Consider the following 23,856-nt stretch of genomic DNA (forward strand, 5'->3'; position numbering starts at 1 on the left):
AATATGCCAGGTTTTAGTGTTAGTTGTGCTGGCTGCTGGGTCATCTTTGGTTGTCCTGCCTCTAAGTAAGGAGCATTGCTACCTCCCTTGATTTTTGATAACAACTGGAGTTAAGATTAGTGTATCTGATCCAAATATGTGAAACTTTAGGACAGATTTAAGAATTTTAATTATAAATTTGAATTTACAGTCCTTTATATCACTGAATAAAAAAATGCATTCTCTTCTGCTTCTTGGAAGCATAAGATGCTTTAATGAGATTTTCAGTTATTTTTTTCTTCATTTTTACCCCCTATTTCCATCTTAGTAGCTAAATATAAAATGGGATCCCAGTCAAAAAGTACTGAAACACACCTCTAGGATTTTATCGAGTTCCCCCTGGAGCCTCTAAGGTGTTTCTCCAGTCTGCACTTAGAAGAGGCTAAGACAAGTTCTCTCAAAGGCCCCAGTCGTTCATATACTTTTACAGGTTTGTCGGGTTGGGGATTTTTTTTCTTAAGGTATGCATCCTGCCCTCTTAATTTCAGACTTATTTCCTTTGCTTTGTTCTCATTTGTCAGTGCTTTGAATAAACTTGAGACGGCACACAAAGGAAGCATCTGCTCTGTCATCATTACATTTCTCACTTATTTACCCTGTGCCCTGAGGCAGGGCTAGCCTGAGGGTGTGAGCTGTTAGCAAATGATTGAACCAGACAGATTTGTGCATTACTCTGAATTTCCCATTGCCCTGGAGACGATAACGCTACGCTGTTTCAGAAGGATATGTTGAGAGGTAAATTCTATGAAATATATAGTAGTAGGATGTAATAATTCCTTAAACACTCTTTTAGTTTTCTGTCATCATGAAGGTTGTTGCCTTTGCTTGTGCTTTCTTGATAGCCTTCAAGATAGAAGAGCAACCTTTTTCTGTTTTTTGGTCGTTGGTTTTTTGGGGTGTTTTTAATCCAACAGTACATTTCCTGAGTGACAATCTACTCTCCATAGGTCTGCTTGCTTGTGTTTCTGCACACCCAGTCTTCATCAGCTTTCTTCTTGTGAAGCCGTCTGAAGTTAGACTCTGGCAGCTTCAGTGAACCCCTATGCTTGGGCATCATGGTATTTTATCAGTATCGCAAGCAAGCTGGAGGACTTCAGGGCTGCACTTCTGCTGCCTTTTGCAGCTGTTGTCAGGTGTATCCTTCTGTCTGAAGTATCCCACTGTAGCTGTAGCCCTAAAAATACTCAAGTAGTTGCAAGTGTTTTTCAGAACCTGCCTGTCTACGTGAAAAGATTCGGTTTGGACACTTTCCCTTGTCCTAGAGTGCAACTAAACGATCCACGGTCAGTTGCACAGTCGTTTGTGCTTATAAAGTAGTAACAATGTTTTTTTCTAGGTAAAAAGTATTAGGTAAGAAGTAAATTTAGGGAAGGAAAGGGAGAGGTTATTTCATAATTCTGTTAAGTTTGTCCAGCCTTGAAAAGTTGAGTGATGCTGTGTGGTGCTTGCTTTACCCTTTATGTTGGTGCCTGTAGACTGAGTTACACTGGCAGAAAGGGGAAAGAAACAGACGCGCGATTGCAGCCTGGTGAAAAACCCGTCATTGCCAAGGCCGGGACGGCGGCTGCTCCAGCCCAGTGTATGAGACCCTTGGCGCGCCTCATGAGCCCTTTTCTGTGCGGCGAGATAACCCAACAGCACCTGACACTTTTACACTACGGGGCTTTTTTAAGCTCTGAGCCTCCACGCGGGTTGACAGCGGAGAGTACCCTGCGGCCGCCCGCGCCGCTCCCGCTCGCTCCCCACGGGCCTGCCGGGCCCCAGCAGCGCCGCCGGGCCCGGGCGGGCGGGGCGCATGGGCGGCGCGGGCGGAAGGCGCCCGTGTCCTTCCGGGCCGCGGGCCGGCGCTGGCGGCGGCGGGAAGGCTGAGCCCGGGCCGAGCCGCGCCGGGGCCGCTGCCATGGACAGGTGAGGGGCGGCGGCCGGAGCCCCGGCCTGGGCCGCGCCGGCCGTGAGACGCGCCCCGGCGGCGGGAGTGGGTGCGCACAGTGCGGGCTGCGGAACGCAGCGAGCCTGCAGCGGCTTCTGAGCGTACCGGAGGGGTTTTGTCAGCCGGGAGCTTCGAGTCTGGCTGTTGCTTCTTGGGTTTGTCTTTGGATTCACCGGGAGCCGAGAGCTGCTGAGGGGTCGCGGCGCCGGGCCTTTGCCAGGCCGCGCTGTCCCCACAGCCCACCGGGAGCGGCTGCTCTGCTCCCAGTAACTGGGAGCGAGTGGGTGTTTTCCCTTCCGCAAACACGTGAGCTTTGCTGCTCTGTGCTGATCGCGTTATCCGGGGCAAAAAATCGTGTAGTGATATCATGCCATTCTTTCAAATTAATTTTTCAGTTCGAAATTGGAATTTCCCACTGTTGCACCTTTTTCTAGCCTTTTTTTTTTTCTTTCTTTTTAACAGTAAAATGTTAATTATGGTGTAGGAGGAACAAAATCTGGGTTTTCATACAAGCTCGTTTCCCTGAGCTAATAAGCAGTGCTGGATTTCTGCAGAGGAAGCTGGGCATAACAACTAAGATTGGAGATGACTTAACGCTTTAAGTTTCCTGCTTGTGGAGTTACTTTGGAATGACAGTAAGATCTTGGATGTCCTGCTTGAATTCACTTGCTTTTTTTTGGTCTGTGCTGCTGTTTTGTAGAAATGGTTTTGAAGACATGTCATCCCCCCATGATCCTGAGATGGTCAGACCTGGACGAAAGCAAGGCTCTCAGAAAAGAGTTTCTAGTATCCTTTTTCTGTAAAGAATTTTTATCTTTTACTGTTGTGTTCACCAGGTGTGTATATTTTTAATACTGCTTAGATTTTCATGTGTCGATGAACTCAAGTGGGTTTCCACCCAGAACTATCTGAGAGCTCTGTGCCTCCATTTCTGAGCTTTTGGAAAAGAAAAATAGGTTTCCTTCATTACATCTTAATTTTATGGTTGTAAGCTTATTTGCAGGTATTGTAGTACCAGAGTATTATGATGATCTAGTGTATCTTAACTTTCCATCCACTGGCATAGCACGAGTAGTGTGCACACATAGATTTAAATTCCATAGAAATTTCCCCCCCCTGCTTTTTTACAATAAGGAACTCCCCTATCATGTAGTTTAACAGCTAAGATAGTGGTATTTTCGTGGTTGTGATAGCAAAGGAATCCAGTACATTTGCTTGTTCTCAGGGATTTTGCATCTAAAATAAAGCTAGTGAGATATTTGCCCTGATTATATTGTGGCTACGAATCAGAATGTTTCTGAATGCTAATAGCACAAGCTACTGAAACTTTTATACAACTGCTTCTCAGTAAATCATTCCTAGAGCACCTAACCTGGTTACTGATGGGAAGAAGAAAAGTAGAGCAATGGAGCACCTGGAACCGAGAGAGGGAACATTTTAAAAAATATATTCAGGCTCAGTCTTTCTTGTTATGGTTGATGTAGGGTGAAGCAGCTCCTCATGGGGCAGATTCTCTTTGACCTGTGCCACTGTGAGGAGTCCCAGACCTGTTGTGTTCATATTTCTGCACTTCACTTTGTGGTGTCCCTTTTAACCCTCCAGCTTTTAAGGTTGTGATGAAGCATTTTATGAAACTGTTTTATTTTGAAAGACAAGATGTGTAATTTTCATAACGTTTGAGTTACAATTTTTTTCCTTTCCAAGTAGTCCCATTCATTTAGAATAAATCCAAATGTGTGTTTAGGAGAGTGTTTCTTAACTAGTTTATTAATCAGTTCTTACATCCCTGGATGACACCATTGGGAACATGACACCCAAAAGCCAGTTTCTTTCCCGAACTCCTAATTCATTACTTCACCAGCCAGGTAAGACTGCTTGCTTGTTTGCTTACTATTTAGTTAAAGGTTTTATGTGGTTGTACTTAATAATTAATTACAATCCATAAGAATGACGTGGATGTGATGTGATCCAGTGAAGGCCCACAAAGTTGGTTAGTAGGTTAAGTATCTGACATATGAGGAGAGACTGAAAAGAACTGGGATTGTTTATCCTGAGAGAGAGGTTGGGGGATCTTGTAAATATATATAAATATTTGATGGGAGGGAGTAAAAAAAGAGCCAAGTTTTTCTTGGTGCCCTGAAAAGTCAAGAGGCAATAGGCACAACAGCATATACACGGAATTCTGTTTGAACATTAAAAAACACACATTATTTTTTACTGTAATGGTAGTTGAATGCTAGAACTGGTTGCCCAGACAGTTTATGGAGTCTCTGTCCTTGGAGATAAATAAAGCTGGACAAGATCCTGAGCAATCTTTTCTAGTTGACATATCTTTGGGCTGCCTTTTGCTTTAAGGGTTTTGAGACCAATTTCCAAGAAAGAATGAGTGGTGATATGCTGCTCTTTATGCTCCTATGTGTTTATAATGAACTCTAGTTGCTGAAGGGATGTTGTCTGTTTGGTGCATATATATAATCTGTTTTCAGGCTTCTATCTGCACTGCATAAGTACTTCAGTCCCTGTTAAAAATTTCTTTTGGAATTTCTGGGTAGAGCAGAGTAGCTTTAAATACTTTTCAGAAAAGCCTCTTTCTCTTTCAGGTACTGCATTGCATCGCAGCTCCATGAAGCCATCAGATATGTCTGCCATGCTGGGAACAGGAGGGAAATCTCCTCTTATTCTACCAAATTCTGGACTTTTTGGCAGTCTGTCAATGGTAAGATGGTTAGAGCATCTTTTTCTCTTTTATTTCTGTGAAACATAGGAAACTCCAAGTTCAGAGTTTCTGTGTTGTTTGCTCCAAAGACAAACTGTGAGTGGTACAATCTTGCTAGTACTGCTGTTGCTGTTTACTGCTGGTGTTAATTATTACTGTGTTCTTTGAGATGATGCAGTGAGGAGTAATAGAGGTTTTCAAGGACTTTCCAAATACACCATGTGTGTTAAGCTAGTCCTCACAACATCGGTTTGTGACTACAAAAATCCTGACTGTGCTTGTTTACAAATTCTTCAAAGATAATTGTTTTATGTTAGCAAGTTAAAACTTTGGGATTTTTCTTATTTTAGCATTCTCCAGTATTAGGCTTCACTAGAGTGTTGAAGTTTAGACTTCAAAGAACAAGCCCTTCTGATGACTTCTTAGAGGACATTGACTATCTTCTACTTCAATGTCTTTGGAAAAATACTGATTGGAAAAGTTATCAGTAGGGACCTCTGAAGTATCTTATCTCCATTTATTTTTAAATTAACTCTAAAGAAGTTAAGGTGTTTTTCTCTGTCTACATTTTAATTCATTCTCCTTTTTAGTTTCCGTGGTTTGATACGGGCCATTTGTTTCTTCATAAGTTTTCAGCTTCTGTGTTGATCAGTGTGTATACAGAGCTCTCACTGTATCCTGGGGTGACTAAATTTGCCCTAAACCAGACACACTGGTAACTTTTATGGCATAGTTGTACATTATCTAAAGGCAGCTATTTCAATATTAGTTTTTTATGATTCTCTGTTTATATACCATTCATATAGAAGGCAAAAATTTATTTTCAGTATGTTCTTGTGCTTTCAGTTGGATGAAAGTAACTGGACAATGGCACTCTCGCCTCAGCAGAGAGGGATGTTTGTAAATGCAGACATGTCCAATCTGACAGAAGATGTCACTATGAGTGCTGTCTTGTTACGTGAGGATGATCCTGGCGAAGCTGGTGAGACAATCTGGAGTTTTATTATTAATTGATCCCAGTTCTGATTTGTGGGTATAAATATATGTGTCCTTTTAAAAAAATTCGGTATTATTTTGCTGGTATTTCTTAGTCAAAAACAGTCTGTTTTTAAAAGTTCAGAAAATTACTCTGTTCCAATTTATTGGAGTTTTGTGAGTTTGTGCTTTCTATGGAGCCTGTTCTGATGGAATAAAGGTGATGCTCTAGTGATGTGGGAAGCAAACTAGATTAGTTTTGTGGAGATACACAAATGAGTTTACTGTTGAAATTCTTGCAGGTGGCATATTTACAACTAAAGTTTTATAACTGAGAAAGCCCATAGCTTCTGTAGATCTTACTGTCTTAGCTGAAAAATGCTTCTGACTTCATGAGATAGTTCTATCATCATTGTACTCATTTAAATTTGCAAAACTGAGATGTCATCAGAAGGATGTTTTTGTACTTCAGTGGGGGCTTTTTTACCAAGTTGTGGCTCACTAATATGGCTCTTTCTTCTTATATTTGTCCTAGCTACTATGAGCATGTACTCTGACTTTCTGCATTCCTTTCTGAAGCATACATCAACTACCATTTTTGATCTTGTGGATGAGTATGAAAATATTTGTAACAGTCAGGTAAGTAGCTACTTAGTTTTTATTTACTTTATTTTACATTCCCTTCCCCAGGCAGTGTTGCTGGGAAGTCACAGTGCTTAACATATATACTCCAGCTTATGAGTTGCTGAACACTAGCATGGAGTGGCATCTCACTTTCCTCAAACACTGCTTTGGCATGGGAGTACCCATGGTGTGGCTTGCTGAATACTAAAATTGTCATCTGGTTGCTGTTCCACTGAAAGTGTCAAGTGGCAATAAACATTAGCAGATGTATAAATGTTTTTATTAATAAGATGGATTAAAATGTACTTATTTCTCTCATATGTAAATAAATTAAATAATCATATTATTTTATAAATAAAATCATCATTTGAATGGGTAATCAAACCCATTTGTTGGAAAACATTCAGGATAGTAAAAAGATTGCTGTAATGGCTTGGGAAAAAAATAGAAAAATTCAAAAAAATTAACTCTGGCAATATTAACTCTGTATAAATGTATTTCTTTCAGGTGAATATATTAGGGAAAATAGTTTATCGGGCAACTCCTGGACAGCAGAAGTTTTCCAAAACTGCCAGTGTCTTGTGGCTTCTCAAGCAGGAGATGGTAACATGGAGACTGCTGTCCTCACTTTATAGGTAATTCCTTAGAAAAGCACACTACTGCATTTTTGTACTGAGATAACTGTCTTGGACAAATTTTTTAGGAGTTTATAAATATGGAGTCAAGCAATTAAGCTTAATTAGCTGTTTATTAAGTTGTTATTAAGTTTAAGAGCTGTTTATTGAAGTAGGCTCTGATATATATGTCTATTCATTATCTGTTTACAGAAATTAAAGTTATAAATAGGAGTGTTCTTATTACCTTTGCAACTTTTAGCATTTTTAAGAACATTTTTGTAAAGTTTTTTAAGCACTTATGCGTAGACATTTTGCTAAATTTTCTCAGCTTTTGTTTTAATCTTTAGTGGTTTGCATTTTTATTTCTAGAGACAGAATACAGTCTGCACTGGAAGATGAAACTGCATTTGATATCACTGTAAGCATGGACTCTTTTGGCATTTTTTTAAAGTGATATAAGAAGCTAAATAAGCAAAATATAGGCTCCATGCTTGTATTTTACTTTTAAAATCTCAAAGTGGCAGTCACTTAAAATTCAAAAGTGAAAAATGAGACTGATTTTTATCAAGACAATTACTAAATTATTTCATCTATTGTGAAAAGTACATCTAAATGTTTCATTCTAAAGAGAGATTGCTAGTGTAAAAATTATTGCAAACTATTCTTTGTTTTGTTTCCTTAAATATCCTGAGTTGGAAGGGATGCACAAGGATCATTGAGTCTTGCTCCTGGCTCTACACAAGGCAACCCTAAACTTACTAGAAATAACTATTTATTTATTTTTAAAAGCTGCATCAGTAGCTGTGACATTCCCATAGATCAGAGATAGTTTTGCTTTGCTTAAAAGAAGAATGTGGTCTCTAGCTGTCTAGCCTTTGCAGTCCTGATTCCAATTTACCTGAAGAGAAATCCAAATTTTTTAGCATTCATGTTAGAGCTGTAGTCATCTTGTCTATGTCAATACAGTGCTTCCAGCCTTTGCTGCCAGAATATGCTTAGGAAAACAAAACAATAAGTAAAGTGACTCTGCCTTTGTAAAATTTATGATTGCAGATCTTTCTTCTCAGTCACAAAATAGCTTCCTCTACAATTCCCACTGCTAAGTTGTCAGTGTTAATCACTGTTGTGCCAAAAATACCCAGTTTCCTCCTACCTCTGTTTTTTAGGAAGGCACATCTTCTGTTCTCTTTTTATTGAAAGTCTAATGAAAGCTAAATTAATGCAGGAGATCAAATAGAAGGATCAGGGCTCTGGGGTTGGTATTTTTTTGTTTTTCACACTTTTTGTTGTTAAATGTGTATATGACATTGAAAAGTTATTTTTTCTTTTAATTTGAGGTAGCAAATGGGATTTAAGATAATATGCTGGCAGTCAAGGAATCAATCTACTGTGTGGAATCTTTCTACTTGTGGTCTTAGAATATAATTTGTGAATTATATTCTAAGTCGCATTTTTATGGTTTCAGTGTAACTGGATGTAAATGATCAAATAAAATAATGTATAAGGCATTTATACATTGGGAGGGGAGGGGAAATACAGCATACTGAACTTGTAGCAAATTTCTGAATTAGTATGTGTTCGAGTTGGTATTTCTGCTTCTGCGGAAATTTTATTTTCCATGAAGTAATAATCAGCTTTTTCTTACATAGGCTTTAACTGCTAGTGAAAAAACTACTGTAGACAACTTGTTTCAGAAAGATTCTCTTGTTCGACAAAGTCAGGTATGATGGAAAGTTTTTAATATGGGAATGAAAATAGATTAAATGTTCATAATACTAATGCTCTGTGCACTTTTGGGGATTGTTTCTGATACTTTTTTTTAACATTCACTCAAGTGTGTGTGAATTGTATGCCTAAAAATGGTGCTCCTTAGTTGCTGAAATGAGAAGGATTTTTCTGGCTGTTCTGCAGAGGATGAAAGGCTGGGAGCTGTTCCCATTTGCAGCATCTGTTACTGTTGATGGTGATTGATAAGCTGTTAAGTAGCACTGTATTAAACTGCAGTATCCACTGAGAAACAGTCATAAAGTGCCAACCACCTTCATTTTGGATACTTAGAATGCAAGTGGAATAGTCTTCTGGATCTGTCAGCCTTTTGGTTGCTGCTTAGAAAACAAGTGGATCCAGAGAGGAGAGGAAAGTAGTAAATGTATTATTTGTTACATGTTTGTTTTAAAAATGCAATTTAATTTTATTCCAGCTGGTGGTGGATTGGCTAGAGAGCATTGCTAAGGATGAAATTGGGGACTTCTCCGATAATATTGAGTTTTATGCAAAAACAGTATATTGGTGAGTTCAGACCTTCTTTGATTATATACATTTCCCATCAAGCATAAAATTCACAGTCACAGAATCACTCTTGAAAAGAAGTGGTCTTTTAGGTTGTTCATTTCACTCACTTCTTTTCTTTTAATTCTTACATGTTTCTTTTAATTCTTACATTGAGACTTCTTACCCATCCACTGAAGTAAATCTCACAAGTCAGTTAATGCCTTTTGGGTGGCAAAAATTAAAGGAAAAACCATCAAACCATTGTAATTTAATCTTTGTTTGGCTTTAGTTTTTGCCCAAGTTCTTAATCACTTGGTGTCATTTACCCTTCACCAGAAGCCATTATTGTCACCTGTATTATCACTGATGGGTTTTATGGCAGAATGGACCAAAGATTACCTTCCATGCTAGATGCCTAGAGTTAACCTGCTTTTAATGGCTGGTGAATACAGGCTTGTGGAATTATGTGTTTATCCTCAGTTAAATTTCTGCCCTAGACTGACTTTATAGTAATGATAATGGGAAAATCTGCTTCTGCAGAAGTCAGTTACTAGTGGAATTTATGAATGATTGAAATAATGGATGCTTTTGAAAGAAATCAAATATATGTGCATTAATTCTAATATTGTACTTGTGAAATGTATGTTTTCACAACACTAGCAGAGTCCATGGATATATCAGCTAAACCAAGTGTCTGTTCTGTAAACATACTCTATGTAACAAAATATGTCTTTCAATATTTGTGTTACTCAAAGATGCTGGCTATAAAAGTAATTTTTCTGTAAAACATTTCGCTGCTTTCAGGGATAACACACTACACGCCCTGAAGCAGCGACAGTCAAGTACATACATGGGAAGTTCTCGTCCTCTGGTGACAGAGTTGGTAAGTATTATATGAAAATAAAGCTTGGCTTCAAAATGGGCTAGAGAAATATGCTATCTTCACAGATTGCCACCAATTCTTAGATAGTTGTGCTTTCTAAAAGTAATTGTAGTATCTAAAAATGGCTGCAGAAATTGTGAGGCAGGGCACCTCAAAAATTCTTTTATGGATCACTGTGGACTTGTGTTTTCTTTCAGCAGTCACTTCCATAACCCCACCACCCACACAAGTACTTGTGATCTGTTTGGCAAAGTAATGGCTTTATTATGACTACAACAAACCTGTGTTCCTAAGCAGAAAAGCTTATAAAACTCTTTGGGGAGCCCTTGCAGATAAGGGAGTGTTGTCTTTATGCAGTAACAAGTACAATAAAACCAAGTCCTAGTGCAGTACTTGGAGAGCTCTGTAATAAAAGCTAGTAGGAGAGAAGTCAAGGAAAGAAAGGGCTGTCCATTAGAGCAAGGTGATAAGCTGCCTCAATGACAGTAAAGCAGCCATAGAAGGTTAATTCAATTGGGGAGTGATCTGAGGTATTGATTGGCTTTGGAAAATCTCTTTGGATTACATAGAAGCAAGTGCAACTGTTGTGAAAATCCTTCTCAGATAGAAGGTGAAGAAGGAGAAACAGTCTGGTAGGCAGATAGAAGAACAAAGGATGTTTGAAGGTGCAAAGAGCTGGAAGATAAGAAATTTGGGGCAAAAAACAAGGCAGTGGAGTAAATTATTTGCATTGACTCTTGATAGGAACAGTGACAGAAGAGGAATAAGAGAAATTAGAGGAAAAACAGAAGTATCATGCTCAATATTACATGAGTTGTACAGATTATTGTGCCAACATGAAAAAGTGACTCCAAATTATAAAACAGGGCAGGATGTTAATGGAAGAGACATATAGGTATTGTATAGATGTGATGACATCTGTTGTGTAGGTTGAGTGATGCCTTTTTTCCTTGCAGGATCCAGATGCTCCTATTCGACAGAAACTGCCACTTGATGATTTGGACCAAGAAGATGATGCAAGGTTGTTGAAGTATCTCTTCACTCTCATCAGAGCAGGAATGACAGATGAGGTAGTGTAAGCTTTAATGAAGTAAAAGCAAATAAGCTGTGTACTAAAATGTCTGTTTAAATTTGGCTTGTAGTGATTCAGTTTTCAATTTGTTGTCAATACTGACTGCCAAATTAGCATTGTAATTAAACTTGCTCTAGTTAAATAATTTTGGGTGTAGCATAGGTGTTATGGAAAAAATGTAGTTTTGGGTGTTTGGGTTGTTTGATGATGTTTTTTCACTGTTGTGTTTTGATACTAAATACTGCCAAGACAAACAGACAGAATGCTTTAAAGGGCTTCCTAATTGTGTCCCTAATCATCAATGGATTATCAGGTGTGTATACATAATGACATTTGAGTAATGGGGAGGAAAGGGGATTTGAGATTCTCGTGCCAAAGACCTTAAGTGAGAACTATGGGTATTTGCTCATATTCTGTTCCAATATGGTGCACATATATTCATTTTCTGATGGTATGGAACATGAGCATACTGCTGCAGCAGGGCATTGTGAGTACAGATTTGCAGCTCCAGTTGGGATTGGAAAGGCTGAGTGAACTAGGAAAGTAGACAACATGAAGACAACAATTAAGCATATAAGCAAAAGGGCTGTGCTTTACACTAGACTTACCAAAATGATGCATAACAGCTGTTTAGCTAACAAAGACGAGGCTACAGCACATTTCTTACATTGCTGTAAATACTGACGGAAGGTGAATAAAGGATGACATTTGCTTTGAAATCTTTCAGTTGTTTTGAGTTTAAGATCCTCTGTGCTTATTTTTCACGTAGAAGTATCTCTATAAAATTAACTGTTTTAATAATATTCTCATTTTTAAAGAAGCAGCTGGAGGTTTTCTTACCTTGAAGTGTGTTGCTGAGAAAATGTGTTATTTTTCAGGCACAGCGCTTATGCAAACGATGTGGTCAGGCCTGGAGAGCTGCAACTTTGGAAGGCTGGAAATTGTATCATGATCCTAACATAAATGGAGGTATCTGCTCCAAAGTGCATTTGAGACAGATATAAAAATACTAAGATCTCATAGTATCTATTTGTGGCAAAGAGAAATAGCTCTTTATTTTCACCAGATGAGCCTTTCTTGATGTCTGGAATTTTTTACCATATCTGTTGAACATGTAAAAACTAACATGAAATTATTTTAGTTGAAAGTGAATTCATTGTATCCATCTACACATGTTAAAGCCACTTCCTTTCTTAAAGTCAGACATAATTGTTAGGAAGTAGATGTCTCAGAGGTCTGTACAGATCTTCTCCACCTCCATACAATAAATTGGGTCTTGTATTTTCTTAACATCTGGCTTATGCCACCTAGCAGACATTTTGTTGCTTACAGACTCAAATTGGATGATATACCCAGCTTCAGAAAGGTGTAGTAGGACTAGAGTTCAGCAAATGTAAATGCAGGAGAAAGAGATGCTTTTAAAATTGTAAATTGTAAAGTACCTTTCTCCTTGGTTCCTTGCACATGGTTCCCCATTTATAACACAGTACCTTGCTTCTCTTGTGTTCAGTACATTGCAGGATTTAGCAAGGAATTCAAGAATTAGTCTAAATGTTGTTTATAGCTGGGTGTGGAAGGCTTAATGATTTCTTTCTTTTCAAATCCTGATAGCCTGTAGCTTTTATCTGCATGCCACACCACTGTCCTAGCTTTTTTTTAAGTCTGCCTACCTAAGCTGTTGTTACATGAGTATAAATGTCCATGGCGATACATGCAAAATAGCAGCACTGAAGCAGTGACATTTTTAAGAAGCTTTGATTAAGATATAATTTTTTCCCCTTAACTTTGCTGTTTTTCATATGTAGACACTGTAGCTATGTTACAGCCAAAACCATTTTTTTTAAAAAGCTAGATAGCAGCCAAGTATTTAAATTACTGTAACTTATAGATGCAATTCACCCAACTAGCCAGAAAAGCCATCTTGCAGTCCAGTCAAAAGCATCAAAATGCTTTAGGAAGAGTTCTAAAGGGATTGAAGTTGAGCTATGAAACGAAAATAGACTTTATCGGCTTTTAGACGTTACTGGATTTTCCTTTTTTAATAACATTTTCTCTCTTTTTCCTTTCCCTATCTTTTTTTCCTTTTTGTTTTAATTACTCTTTGCATGTAGGAAAAGAGCTGGAGCCTGTTGAAGGCAATCCATACAGGTGCATTTGGAAAATTAGTTGTTGGCGCATGGCTGAAGAGGTAAGACAATGCTGCTATGTTTTCTGTTAATACATAAATTTGAACTTTTCTGAACTCTGAAATGGGATTTTAAGTAAACACAGCCGCTCTGTGCTGCTCAGAGGATTCACAATTAATGCTTCTAAGAGGATTTCCGAAATACCATATTTATGCATTATGAGAAGTCTACATAATCAACATCACTTTTGCAGGAAGCGTCTGCCTTTTTTCTGGTTGAAAGTAAAACCACTGACACTGACTTTCATCTTGACTTAATTGAATGGGAAAGAAAATGTTGCTTTCTTTCCAGGTCAATGTAAATTTTTCAGTTAAGTTACAAGAGGATGCTAGTGAAGGGAGTGTCACTTGCTTTTCTTATTTTGGATTTTCCAACTTTACTTGGAATCTGTTAGATGGAACATTTTGCAATGAATTAATCTCTAATAAAATGTAAAGTGACTAGAAAACTTAATTGCTTTGTAATTTAAAGTTTGGGTGTTTTTACTGTTTCTCTTAGGAGCAGTTTAATAGATATGAAAGAGCAATCTATGCAGCCCTGAGTGGAAACCTCAAACAGGTATGTCAAGCATCCTAAATAAACAGTGTTTGGTAGTTGTGCATTTCTATTCTCATATGTGACAGTGATATCATCAGAAATATTGCAGTTACTGGTTTCTGTACTTTTAAAGATCTAGGAAACAGAACAATAACAAACATTGCTTTAGTAGACATGCTCTTTGTAGTACTGACATGTCTTAAATATATTACAGACTTCTCAGTCAAGGAAAGGCTGCTGTTTAAGGTGGTTACTACACTGCTATGATGCCTGAAAATCTGATCCTAAATTATAGTTGCTCTGTTTGGGTTCTGGTGTTTCTCCATCTCTTGATAATTTTTACTCTTTTTTATGTAGCTTCTTCCAGTTTGTGATACCTGGGAAGATACTGTTTGGGCATACTTCAGGGTCATGGTGGACACTCTTGTTGAGCAGGAAATACGAACCTCAGTAGTAACTGCAGAGGAGATGGAAGAGCTCCCTAGAGATTACTTAGAAACAAAGTAAGTTTCAAGTGAAATGATGCTGCTGCTACACTCAACAAAGTATCCTGTATGGAATCTCTGTGGAATTATTCAAGGTAACATTTTTTGTCTTTTCTCCCTTGCTTTGAAGCTGGACTTCAGAAAAAGTTTTTGAAGAACTTCAGGCAACAGACAAAAGGGTATGTAGTAATTGCCATGTTTCTCCTCACTGCTTACCATTTTTAGTTATTCACTGGGTTCTACTTTTTACTTCACTCTTTAGTGAAATGCTCAAATATGCACAATGACTAATTTGTTTCATGTTTTCTATCCCCAAAATAGTGTGATTTCCAAATTCAAATAGATTTTTCTTCATGCTACACCCTTAAGAGTGAAAGTGATGCAGGTATTATGTTGCCCTGCCCTGTATCTGCCAAACTAGCTGGGTGTGCTAAAGAAATAGATGGCTGTCAAATGTTGTCAGACATACAAAGCAGACAGACAAATCAACACTTCAGTAAAATGTTCCAAATCGATTTCATTCTATTTTCTTCATAGGAGATTTGTGTGCATATTTTAGAACAGGCCTTTCAAAATTTAAAAGCATATTTGCTTAGACTGTGATTCTTTGTTATTTTTAGCACCCAAAATACTCAGTTCGTGTAAGATGGGGATACAAAACTTAAAGGTTATTTTGCAGTGATTAAATTGAAACTACAGTTACATTTATATGATGGAATGGACACATAGCATTTATCATATTGCCAAGACAAAGACATGCAGTCAGCTACAGATACACCCAGCTGTATTTGCCTTTGCAACATAGTGCAATCCTCACCATAAAGCAAATTTAGATTTGGATTGCATTTCATGCATTAATGTGTTGATTCCTCTGGGGAGAGGGTGGAATTTCTTCCTGAAGTAACTTTCACAGGCCTTTTCTTTAAGGATTTATACACATTGTTGTTTCTTCTGTGCTTTTTGTGGATCTGATCTGTAACATCATTGTTTGTTCTCCTCTTCAGAGCAAAAAGCCCTTGGAGTTGGCAGTTTTCCATGAAAGTATTAACTGCACAGATCTATATTCCAGTTCTTTCTTTTAGTTTGTCAGTGTTCTTGTAATTTGATGCAGAGACAGCAAGTGCCTTTTCTCTTGCTCTTTATGAAGGATACCCTTTGAAATAAGATAGCTTTTTTCCCCTGAGGAACCTTTGCTTTATTTATAAGTTTGTTTTCTTCATACATTATGCTAGAAGATTTATTCAAAGTTTGAATTTTCTTTTTTTTTGTCTCCAGAGGGTTATAGAGGAGAATCAAGAACACTATCATGTGATTCAGAAATTCATTATACTTGGAGATGTGGATGGTAAGCATTTCTCTTAAGTGGTTTTTTTTTTTTTTATTGTTAACTGACTACATTATTTTGAGGAACCTTTCCAGAAACTTCTATATGAATGGATTTTTAGAAGCACACAGTAGGCAAGCTCTGCCTTAAAGCTGTACTCTAATCAAGAACTGTAGGAGCAGTTTGACCTGCAAGGTAGTTTTCAAAGAAGTAATGAAATCGTGTAGATGTGTCAGGATACATGCCAGACTGTAGCTATAACTTCTGAGAAATGATGGGATACATGCAGTACATTTTTAAGCCAAACAGCTACATCTTTCCACAATTGTTGCTGTTCTGTTTTGTTGGACTTCTGAGACTAAATTACATTTGTTGAATAAATGCATAATTTGGAAATATTTCTTGGGTGTTTTTTTCCTTTTCTCCATGATATGGCTAATGCAGACATTTCCTTGGTGGTTATAGGTTTGATGGAGGAAGTCAGCAGGTGGCTTTCCAAGGACAGAAGTGTGCTCCCAGGACACCTCCTTCGTTTCATGACACATCTTATTCTGTTTTTCCGCACTTTGGGTATGCAGACCAAGGTCAGTTCACTTGTACTTGATTTGTTGTCACAAGCAGTGGCCAGTCTTGGAAGTAGAAATTCTTTTGTGCAAGTACAAGGACAACATAGAATGATGGTAAATTACTGCCGGGCTGAGGAGGAGCTGCATGCTTCAATAGTGTATTTGTTGATCTTGGAGCCTAAAGGAGAAAAGAGCATCCTCCTCCCTTCCAGCTGAGCTTAAAAACTGGGTTTTGAGGATGGTAGATTTTACTCAGAAACCCTTTGTTGAGAAGGTCCTTGGTCAAACTTCATGTTAGGCTTATTCATAGTAGCCAAGATGTCTTAAATATAACCTGTTCTTATAGTCAGTTGCTGAAACAGTACCTATTGCTGCTGTAAGCTCATAAATGCTTCTGCTTGAGGTAATTAGTACCAGCTGCAACTTTCTTATTATCTCCAAGTATAAAGAAGGCATAGCCTACTACCTATTTGGCCTATTTATGCTAAATACACAGAGGGGTCACATAGCTGTAGTTACTCATTTTGGACAATGTCACAAATAATTTGGGGCTCTCCTTTTCTATTTTAAAATTTAGAAGATGTTATGTGTCAAGTAAGTTTCTGAATGTAACCTCTTCTGGGAAAACACAAATATGTGTTTTCATTAGATGATTTAAATACAGCTCTGAGTTACTGTTTATTCATACTTGCAATCATTGCTTGAATCCCTTGTGGAAATCTGTTTTGAGGTCAGTTAACATTTAACTAAATAAGAGGAATGTGTGTGTGTGTATGTGTGTACATGTATACATATTAATTTTTTAGCCAGACTCAAAATTTTATGGAGTAGGTGTTTAAGCTGAAGTGCAGTAGAACTAGCCATTAGCATATGCTTGACAGAGGGGACAAAAATCATGTAATTTCCAACATTAATTCCATTGTGGGAATTTGTAACAATTGATTCTGCCTTTACAGTTTTAGAGTAGATGAATTTATTGTATGATTACTCAGTCAACCCTCAGTAGACTTCATGGGGAAGAGGCAGAAATGCAAGCTTTTATGATGTTTATTATATATTGATTGTATACAGCTCATATAGGTAAATTCTTACATGAAGGTCTTCAATTTACACATATAAAATTAAAATTATAATTCATGACAGCAACAAACACTTGAGTCTTGGCTAAAGCAGTTTCAGGTGCTCAGCCTATAGTGGTTGTTTAGTATAGGCTATGCCAGATGAATCAGGTGATATTTATACCCTGTTACATTATCATTTTCCATAATAAAACAGAGCATGTATTACACTGTGGTAGTAATCTGTGTACCTGACATTTTGGTTATTAATTTAAAATACACAGTAAAATAGAAAGTTTTTAAAATCCTGTAAAAAGTAACATTCCACTTAGATCAAAGGCTGTATTATCCAGTTGCCGAAAAAGAAAATCTTTGGAACACTAAATCTTTGAATCAGAAGACATGCTTTTTTAATCATGCTCCAAGAGAAACAGTTCTTCCAGTTGAGCCTGTTTGTGTAGATTACTGAAGCAGGAATAGGCAAATAACCTTGTGTCTGTTCTAATAGTGATAGCCTGTCAAGTATCTTTTATTTTATTTTCCACATTATCTGATTTAAAATTGAATTTGTATTTGTTTGCAATAAGGAGGAAGTTTCTGTTGAAGTCCTGAAGACGTACATTCAGGTAAGCTTTCAGAAATATTGTTTGTTTTCTCTGATGTGATTTAGATGTAAAGGAGGAAGAAAAGCAGACTTAAGGTTACAGGATGATAAGAGCTATGATGCAGCTAATGCTCTTTTCTCAGGAGATACATGGAAGCTTGCCTAATACACAAATTCTCTGTCTGCAGTTCTTAAATGAGACAATTGTATTGATCCTTGTTTAGAAGTTGAGAGGAATCTTCCTGTGTCAGAATAAATTAATCAGAAATTGGTTACACGTTTTTGGGTGTACCCAGTACATGTTTTTGCTTAAGTGTAAGCACTTTGGTGTTTACACCAAGGAATATAGTATGCATATCTGTAAATATATTTATATATCAGTGGATATCTTCTGTATATTTGCTTCTTACATATGTGCTTCTCATTCTGTGTGTTTGGTTCATACTGTGCAGAGGTTGGTGTCTGAGAAGCACACAGATTTAATAGCCTTTTATGTCAGCCACCTGCCCCCAGAGCTCGCTGTGGCTCAGTACGCTTTATTCCTTGAAGATGTTACTGAGAGCGATCAACGCCACCACTGCCTGGAGTTAGCAAAACAAGCAGGTGAGAGACTCTGATAATCCAATTATCATTTTATATCCTGAGTTATTTTGTCTTTCAGTAGTTTTTGCTCTAAAACCTATCTATGAATATGACACTCTTTCCGTCCCCTATTTTTTTTTTTCAGATAAATAAAATTAATTTCTGATCACTTCTTCAAGTAGGTGTATAGGTGTGTTTTCATTAACCTGGAATTAAACTAAATATCACTGCTTCTGGTTATGTCCAAATACACCAGGAAGTAAAAGTCAGCTGTCTATCTCAAATGTATGCTCTGAAACTTGACATGTTCATATTATTTCAGAGAACTAATTATAAAAATGCACACTTTATTTGTGGCTTTAGGAAGGTTATGAGTATCTTAAATTTTTTGTCCAATTTATAGTGCTTGTTCTTAGCCATGGTAACTTTCTTGCATTAATTGTAAACTTCCTTCAGGGCCTGTACATGAAACTAGAAGGGGATTACAATGAAGCAGCACACTGTCCATTGCTTGATAATGCCTCTGTGCTAACTCAGAATGTACAAAGAAGCAGATTTCCTGCAGATTTCATGTCTTAACTTCTCTTCAGTCATTTTTCAATCATTTTCTTTTAAACTCAGCTAAGGTTTCAAAAATAACATATCCTGCTTAAGCATCTGTAAAAGAACTATTCTGAGCTTTTCCTGGTACAATCTTGTCAAATCATAGTCTTGCTGTCAGAATTGTAGGAATCAGTGATCTTTGCAGATATATCTATATGCTGTCTTCAGCACAGATTGAAGAACTTATTGGTTGTCTTATATTTGGTATTCTGTATTATATCAAATCTCATTCTTGTAAAATATCTGCAATAAATGAGATACCGCAAAAGCTTGTAATTTATTCTGACAGTATGTGTTTGAACAGACTGATAAGAATTACCAGTAGTAAGGAATAAGATGAACAACTGGAATCTGAAATTCAATTTGTGTTAAGTTTGAATTCATGATAGTTCTTACACAGTTCACTTTTAACTCAGGTCTGGACGTTGCAACCATAACAAAAACCGTTGTTGAAAACATCCGCAAGAAGGATGCCGGGGAGTTCAGCCACCACGACCACGTGCTGGACACAGGCACAACAGAGGTGAGTGCTTTACAGAGCACATAGTCCAGTTTGCAATCAGCTGTGGAGTCTCTGACCATCTATGAGCCATCTTTTTCTTTCAACAATGGTGAAAATTGCCTTGAAATAGCCTGTGAGGGAAATGCACTTTCCATGTGACCAAGTGAGGGCAGTGCACAAATATGTAACTCTGTTTCTGCTTTTCCTTGCTCTTTGGGTGTGTGCTTACCTGTATACAAACATTAGGTGAAGATAAGACCCTTGAAACGACTGCAGCACCCTATGCTGTAGCTGGGAGTAGGGTGTTGTTGTAGCCTCTGCAGTTTATGAAGATTAGTACTTTGAATCTGAGATGTACCTTTTAAAATGCCAAAGTGGCATTTCTAGCTACAGCAAACACTGCTTTTGCTGACAGTTTCCTTGTCACTGCTCTTGAGCATTGGTTGGATCCAACTCAGAGCTTTAGGGACAGCAAGGTAATGTTAATAGGCTCTATTCAAAGTACTGCTTAGAAAGGAACTGATGGTTTGCAAAACTGTGGTAATGTTTTTGCTGTTCAGTACAAAGTTTAAGCTCCCTAAGACAAAAAGGTAGTTTATCTAACAGGAGTTGGAAAACTGTGGTTGCAGGCTGATGGCGCCCCTGAAGATTATAGCAAGAGCTCCATAAATGTACCATATTGGTACAGTGTATTTGTATTAAAAATTGAGAAAAACGCATCATAATCCATAAAAAATGTTGAGAGATGATGCTCTGAATATCTTGAGAACACTTAGAAATTAATTTTTTTAAATTATTCCAGATGGCAGAGGTTTTCTAGCCTTTTGAATAAAGTGATCCTTGTTACTGTGTTGCAATGCTTTCCAAACTTGTGTATTTCCCTGACCAGATGTAATGTGTGTTGCATCAGCTGTGTGCTTGAAATGGTGATGAATCTCTGTGTTGTTTTTTACAGGCAGATCAGCTGAAAATAGATGTAATTGACTGGCTCGTATTCGATCCTGCACAGAGGGCAGAAGCACTTAAACAAAGCAATGCAATCATGAGGAAGTTCTTGGGTACTAAGCTTCACAAATATTGTAGACTTATTTTTAAATGTTGGTTTTGTTCTCATTGGCTCTTGGCAGTACATTTGATATAACTGGATCTAGTCTATTAAAAAGCATGGGTTTGCCAGCTTAAGAAGATAAGGTATGGAAATTGCAAAGCTCTGATACCCAGTTCACATTCTCATAGCATCCAAGAAACATGAAGCTGCAAAAGATGTGTTTGTGAAGATTCCCCAAGACTCCATAGCAGAAATATATAACCAGTGGGAGGAACAGGGAATGGATACTCCGCTTCCAGCTGAAGATGACAATGCTATCCGGGAACACTTATGTATTCGTGCATATTTGGTGAGTTTCAAATATGCAATATTCCAAGTTATTGTTTAGAAGTACTGGTGGCTTTGCCTTGGTAATGAAACTTTAGCTTTGTCCATTTGATTTAACTTCTGATTCTTTGATTCATTAAACCTCTGCATGCAATGACATTCTGGTTATTAGATGAGTCAAAAATACCCAAACACTGTTTCCACTGCAATCCAGGAAGCCCATGAAACCTTTAATGAATGGTTTAAACACATGAACTCAGCTCCACAGAAGCCGTCTTTGTTACCACAAGCAAGTTTCACTGAAAAAGTGGCCCATGAACATAAAGAAAAGAAGTATGAGGTAGGTGGAAGTCCATCTTATTTACTGTAAACTTTTATGTTCTTGCTTTAGAGGCAGTCTAGTTCAATGAAAGAAAGTAGAAGACTGCTATTTCATATTATTTAAGGACTCTATTATAAACTATTTTTATGTTGAGAGAGTATGAGACAACAGAATTATAAGGCAACTGCACAATAAATTCTGTTTTTTTAATAACTCAGCTTTACATAAAATATTGTAATAGTAAATATTATTGTGTGTTGATTGTCAGTGTTATTAATGAATGTGAGCACTTGATTTTGCTATTAACTCTATTAAGTATTATCACCTTCTGTTTTCTAAAAGATGCTGCAGTTATGTTTTGATTAAAGTTTTTTTTGCAGGTCTGGTCAGTAAAAATATACCCTATTCAGTTAACATAAACATTTGTTTTATAAGCATGGCAGAATAGGTTGTTTAAAATTATCTTCCTCTCGTGACTTTGTTTCTGAACAACCTGTCTAACTGTGGACAGGGCATTAAGAAAGGATGGAAATAGTTGCGAGCAGCAGGCTTTAAGTTTTAGCCACTGACTGAAGATTCTAATTTGAATTGGAGCTGCACTGCCTGTTGCAGTCTGTTTTAAAATAGCCTTGGAAATTATCCTGTTCTGCAGTAGTTTATTTTTTGTTTCTTTGCCAGATGGATTATGGCATTTGGAAAGGCCTGTTGGATGCTCTTACAGCTGATGTTAAGGAGAAAATGTACAATGTGTTGCTGTTTGTTGATGGAGGATGGATGGTTGATGTCAGAGAGGTAAAATGAATTTTTATGTCATGACGCAGACCACAAAGCACAGATCACATGTAGTTGTACCTTTGTGACATTTAGTTTCATGTGCTCCTGTTCAATTGGCTCTGGCCTTGCTGTGAGCATTTAGAGCTTGCTCCCTGAGTAACCATGCAGATCACACTTGACAGTCCCCTCCAGGCTGCCGAGGCCATTGTCTGCCTCTGACAGCACCAACTGCGTGGTTATGCTGAGCTGCCTGTGAAAGGTCCGTTTTCCTACCACTGACATGTCACTTTGCCCTGGTAAGGACGCCGAGGAGGACCCGGAGCGCGCGCACCAGATGAGCCTGCTGCGGAAGCTGTGCCTGCCCATGATGTGCTTCCTGCTGCACACGGTGCTGCACAGCACGGGCCAGCACCAGGAGTGCCTGCGCCTCGCCGACATGGTCGCCTCCGAGCGCCACAAGCTCTACACGGTGAGCTGGGCAGGGCTGCAGCAGCCTGGCCTACACTGAAAGCTCTGTGGGCTGCCTGTGGAAAAAGCTTCTATATAGGGAGGAAGACACCATATGTTCCTTAGCATCATAAGTTTCTTGATCGCTTCCCATTCACTGCAGTAGTAAAAGGTTTCCTTGTGTTATGACTTAAGGAATCTGAGTTAACTTTGAAATATAGGGGGTAATGACCAGTGTTCTTACAACCAGTTCTGAGTACTGCAATTACTAGTTTTTGGATGGGGGCTATTGAATTTTAACTTCATGATCTTAAAGGTCTTTACCAGTCAAATGATTCTGTGATTCTAAATTTAGCTGTAGTATTGTAATTGATTTCTTTATTTCCATTACATTTCAAACACTATATATGCAGGTTTTGCTTTAGAGCATTTGGTTTAGTCATGACCATCTTTGCCTCCAAATGCCTAAAAACACCCCCAGAATGAGACAGAGCTATCTTGAGCCTTTGTTCAGGTTTTGGATGCTGTGTCTAACCTCCCATGCCTTACTTAATGTCCTTCTGAAATGCCTGATGATCACATGATCTTAAATAGAAATAAATAATCAAATAGAAAAATAGCAACTTAATTAACCACCACTTTTTTTATCAGTGCTATTCATTGCAAATAAATATAACTTTATGATGTTTGTTTTTTTAATTATTTATTCTCAGGTGTTTTCAAAAGAAGAACTCCGAAAGCTTCTACAGAAGCTGAGGGAATCTTCTCTGATACTTCTGGACCAGGATCTTGATCCTTTGGGATATGAAATTCAGTCATAAGTTTTCATGCAGATACTTTCAAAAACTTCTGAGCATGGACATTCTGGTTATTAACAAAAACAAACAAAAGACCCCAACAGAATCATTACTTGGACAAAGTGTTGTCTTCGCGTAGGGTGAAAAACCCCAACTTTCAGATTTCAATTTAAACTTGAAAAAGTATGACCAACTTCAGAATGTTATTTGTTACACAACCTTTTTCATATTTTTTTTCCTAATAAAAGTGCTTGAAAAAGAGAAAATGTTTGTTCATTCTAATCTAAAATAGCATTATATAAATTTGGTGATTGTATGAACCTCCTTAATTTATTTGCTACATGCCACAAAGGCTGCCCATAGACTGCATGGATACAGGGGGAAGGAAAGTGAGACTGCCAGAAGGTGTATGGAGAAAGTAGGGGAGAAGGAAAAGGGACACACTGGAGGAAAGGAAAACCAAAAAGCAAAAGTGAGGGGTTACTTCCAGCCCTTCAGAAGAGAAGGCAGCCTTGTCCTGTTCTGCTGTACATGAAGGAATTGCTAAAATGCTGATGAAATCCTGAA

The 23,856-nt window shown here is 37.8% G+C and overlaps 1 protein-coding gene across 1 annotated transcript; it reads left to right on the forward strand.

The window, feature by feature from the left end:
• The first annotated feature begins 1,858 nt into the window (after positions 1 to 1,858).
• NUP107 (nucleoporin 107) lies at positions 1,859 to 23,555 on the forward strand. Its single transcript, XM_059472038.1, has 28 exons — positions 1,859 to 1,947; positions 2,670 to 2,755; positions 3,745 to 3,834; positions 4,570 to 4,685; positions 5,532 to 5,667; positions 6,196 to 6,299; positions 6,792 to 6,919; positions 7,271 to 7,319; positions 8,551 to 8,622; positions 9,102 to 9,190; positions 9,977 to 10,055; positions 11,012 to 11,125; positions 12,006 to 12,096; positions 13,239 to 13,315; positions 13,812 to 13,871; positions 14,208 to 14,353; positions 14,466 to 14,514; positions 15,611 to 15,680; positions 16,125 to 16,243; positions 17,871 to 17,909; positions 18,340 to 18,490; positions 19,489 to 19,595; positions 20,530 to 20,632; positions 20,811 to 20,971; positions 21,164 to 21,289; positions 21,950 to 22,063; positions 22,347 to 22,514; positions 23,206 to 23,555. The coding sequence occupies exons 1-28, from the start codon at positions 1,940 to 1,942 to the stop codon at positions 23,311 to 23,313; spliced, it is 2,760 nt and encodes a 919-aa protein (XP_059328021.1). The 5' UTR covers positions 1,859 to 1,939; the 3' UTR covers positions 23,314 to 23,555.
• The last annotated feature ends 301 nt before the right edge of the window (positions 23,556 to 23,856 follow it).

This window comes from Ammospiza nelsoni, chromosome 5 (assembly GCF_027579445.1).
Source record: "Ammospiza nelsoni isolate bAmmNel1 chromosome 5, bAmmNel1.pri, whole genome shotgun sequence".
NCBI lineage: Eukaryota > Metazoa > Chordata > Aves > Passeriformes > Passerellidae > Ammospiza > Ammospiza nelsoni.

What these genes read in the sequence shown, in the direction of transcription:
- NUP107 (XM_059472038.1), top strand. An exon ending in GGATGGTTGATGTCAGAGAG is followed by an intron (nt 22,064 to 22,346) that starts GTAAAATGAATT and finishes TGCCCTGGTAAG; the next exon opens with GACGCCGAGGAGGACCCGGA. An exon ending in AGCGCCACAAGCTCTACACG is followed by an intron (nt 22,515 to 23,205) that starts GTGAGCTGGGCA and finishes ATTTATTCTCAG; the next exon opens with GTGTTTTCAAAAGAAGAACT.